This window comes from Poromitra crassiceps (genome assembly GCF_964638095.1).
Source record: "Poromitra crassiceps genome assembly, chromosome: 4".
Lineage (NCBI taxonomy): Eukaryota > Metazoa > Chordata > Actinopteri > Beryciformes > Melamphaidae > Poromitra > Poromitra crassiceps.
Window position 1 is genome coordinate 2,131,050 of NC_139626.1, and position 3,192 is coordinate 2,134,241.

The 3,192-nt window shown below is 41.2% G+C and overlaps 1 protein-coding gene across 1 annotated transcript in view; it reads left to right on the forward strand.

Annotated features, from left to right (window-relative positions):
* Positions 1 to 872: 872 nt before the first annotated feature.
* Positions 873 to 3,192, forward strand: part of LOC310774641 (rho-related GTP-binding protein RhoN-like) — a 45,595-nt gene continuing 43,275 nt past the window's right edge. The window contains exons 1-2 of the mRNA XM_083634741.1: positions 873 to 1,192; positions 2,371 to 2,458. Of these exons, the coding sequence (XP_083490867.1) occupies positions 1,088 to 1,192; positions 2,371 to 2,458 (193 nt within the window). The 5' untranslated portion in view covers positions 873 to 1,087. The remainder of the gene's footprint in view (positions 1,193 to 2,370; positions 2,459 to 3,192) is intronic.

Genomic DNA, 3,192 nt, shown 5'->3' on the forward strand with positions numbered 1-3,192 from the left:
ATTTAATCAAATGTAACTCAATTTGTAACTTGAGTTACGTGACAAAGTAACTGGTATAATATTACTGAAATCCTATAAGTAATAAGTTATATTACTGAGTTACTGCTAAAAGTAATATATTACCTGTAATATGTTACTTTTGTAATGAGTTACGGCAGAATTCCTATCCCATAAACTAACTACTAACTTGGCCAATTGTTAGAAACATGAACAAAAAACAAAAACTATAATCTCTAAGAATGCAAAGAAATGTAACTGGCTCGTTAAAACGCGCATTCCAGGGATATCGTATCGTTACAGCAGCCCCAACACTGATGATTTCTATTCGCACATAGGATAAGCAATAACCACGCCCTGTGGCGCCGGGATTGGCCAGGAGCATTGAAGCTTGGGACTAAGCACCTGGGGTTTTTCATCTTTTAAAATAAAGATGTTTAAAAAACTATTGCTTGTTACATTTTCAGTGCTGTACCTTTTCTCTGGGTAAGAATTGAGCTTGAAATTAACGATACATTATATTATATGAGCTATGAACGTGAACACAACACCGTTTATATTATTGCATGTTTTTGTAGATTGTGTACATTGTGTAGATTACAATTATTATGCTCATTATTATTACTATGCTAAGGAAGGTAGGTGACCATAATTAATTTCAATGTCCGCTCTCGAAATCGCTCTCCGTTCTCAAGAGCTATTCAGTTGGTTCATGAAATCGCTGGGCTGCGTGCCCTCCAGTGTTGCTCCTGGCCAATCCCGGCGCCACAGGGCGTGGTTATTGCTTATCCTATGTGCGAATAGAAATCACGCTTCGCTGACAGCACACAGCTCAGAAATTCCTGCTCATTTGACGCTGGTGAGTCAGTCCACCCAACAGCAGCGAGGACGCACTGCAGCGCAGAGCATGCCGCCGACTTGTGACTGGAGCAGCCTGTGGAGCTGAAGTTGTGCCCTCTGGATCTTCTGAAGCGTTGCTCCGGGAGACCCCTCACCTTGGCTTGTTCAGGTGGCGTCTGGCGTGGGGCAGCTAAATGACAAGTAGGCAGCGATACTGAGCCGCACACTGATACACGGACGGACAGGCACTATGGAGAGCAAGGGAGTCCGCCGCTGTAAGATTGTGGTGGTCGGCGATACGCAGTGTGGCAAGACCGCTCTCCTCCACGTTTTCGCCAAAGACTCGTACCCAGAGGTAACCTTGTTCAATTAAATAAATATTGCAGTCTGAAGGACAGCTAACTGCAGCAGGGGCGCCAGGTCTCACATATGGCACAGCATAGGATAGGATGAGTTTCCCATAAAACCCCAAACCCGGCTTTTTGTATACATTTGTGGGGGCAAGTAGTAGGGTAATGGCGAGAGGGTCAAGTGGGGTGACTGACGAGATGATTTGCTATGTGGAGGTAGCCTAACAGTGTTTAACGTAAGCTAGGTTGACCAAAACTCGTTCCTGGATGCTCCCCTGATGTCATTTTATGGCTTTCTAATTTCCTTGTAGCTCTTTAGCTACTTGATCATTGCTCTCTGTCATAATGATAAAAAGTGAAACATTAACATTTTGAGTTAGATTTAGTTTCGCGTGCCCATGTGCAGCTGAAGACCCTACTGGGTTTTTGATTGAAAAGGAAAACCATTGGCGTGAGGTCTGTGCGCTTTTGCGCATCGCGCGCATCAGCGCACACAGCATCCGTGATACTGGATACTGGATAGGCTGTTAACCGTACAAGTCTGGTCAGACCTCTCTGCTGGACCATAATAATTATTATTCTACATTCTCCAATTGTGTTAATTTCTTGTAGCTAAATGAAGTAATGATGAAATGTAATCATTCAACTGGGGGCCCCCTGGAACCCCCTGAAAGGATCCACAGACCCCACTTTGAGTGTCATTACATTGTTTCTAACGTGGCGATCGAAATAGGGTAGCCTACTCTAACATTTCTAATGATAAAAATAAGAAATAAAACAATTCCATAAGATATTAACTACTCTGCTTAGAAAATGATTGAATGAAAGGAATATTAAGTTATCAAATAATCAAGCTGAAATGCTGAATTTGGAAATAGGTTTAGTGCTCTGAATTGGCCTCATCTGCTTTCCGTGCACACCCCTGCTTCTGATGTCCATGACTGCACTTCTGACTTGATATTTATTGTGATTTCTTTTCTACCTTACAATACGTTGATAACTCACATTTATTGCCTCTTGAAATGATGTTAAAGGCGTAGTCACTAGACTATAGCATCGACATAAATAAAGATATATTATATCTCAATGGTCTATAGTCATGGAAGTGCAAAAGTGAAAACCCTTTGACCCGACATAACCCATCAGCTTTGATCTAATTCTAGTCACCCATGTCTCGTTTCAGAATTATGTTCCCACTGTATTTGAGAATTACACAGCCAGTTTCGAGATCGACAAGCAGAGGATCGAGCTGAACATGTGGGACACTTCAGGTAAGGAGCGCTTCATGTCGGGCTTGAGTATCATCTCTTATAGTACAAGATTATCATGTTGAATGTCGGGCTTGAGTATTATCATCCCTTATAGTCATAGGCGGAGTTTGACTTTTAGCTCTGGGGGGGCCACTTTGCTTTTTGTTGGACCCCAGGAAGACTAGCTTTTGGAATTGCAAAAGCTAATGGGGATCCTAATAAATAAACAAATAAAATTCTGCAGGAGACACACATTTGCAAAAAAAAAAAAGACCGTTTTACATTTTAAATTTTGCCTGTTTGAAGCCAGATTTAGAGGAATATCTCATTTTAAGGCTGGCATCATCATGGTCTCTCTCTAATTATTGTTTAATAAGTATAAGAATGGAAATATAAGAAATATTAGAATATGAGTAGAATTACAGAACATTAATACTCATTATTGTATGTTTAGTAATGTAATGTATATTATATATAGTGCTTCACTGTTCACTGTTGCTTTTAACCGTGCTCAAAGACACTTTACAAATACAGGATAAAACAACTTTAATAAAGAGAGAAAATATTAAAATAGATATGAGAGAGAGAGAGAGAGAGAGAGAGAGTGAAAAGCAACAGTGAAAAGGGCTTGTTTGGAAAGATGACATAATGAGTATGAAAGACAATGAGTTTTGGCCTGTCAGATGGGACTGGGGAGGGCATTCCAGAGGGAGGGGGCGGCTGCAGCAAGGCCCTGTCAGAGGCCCGCCTGTCAC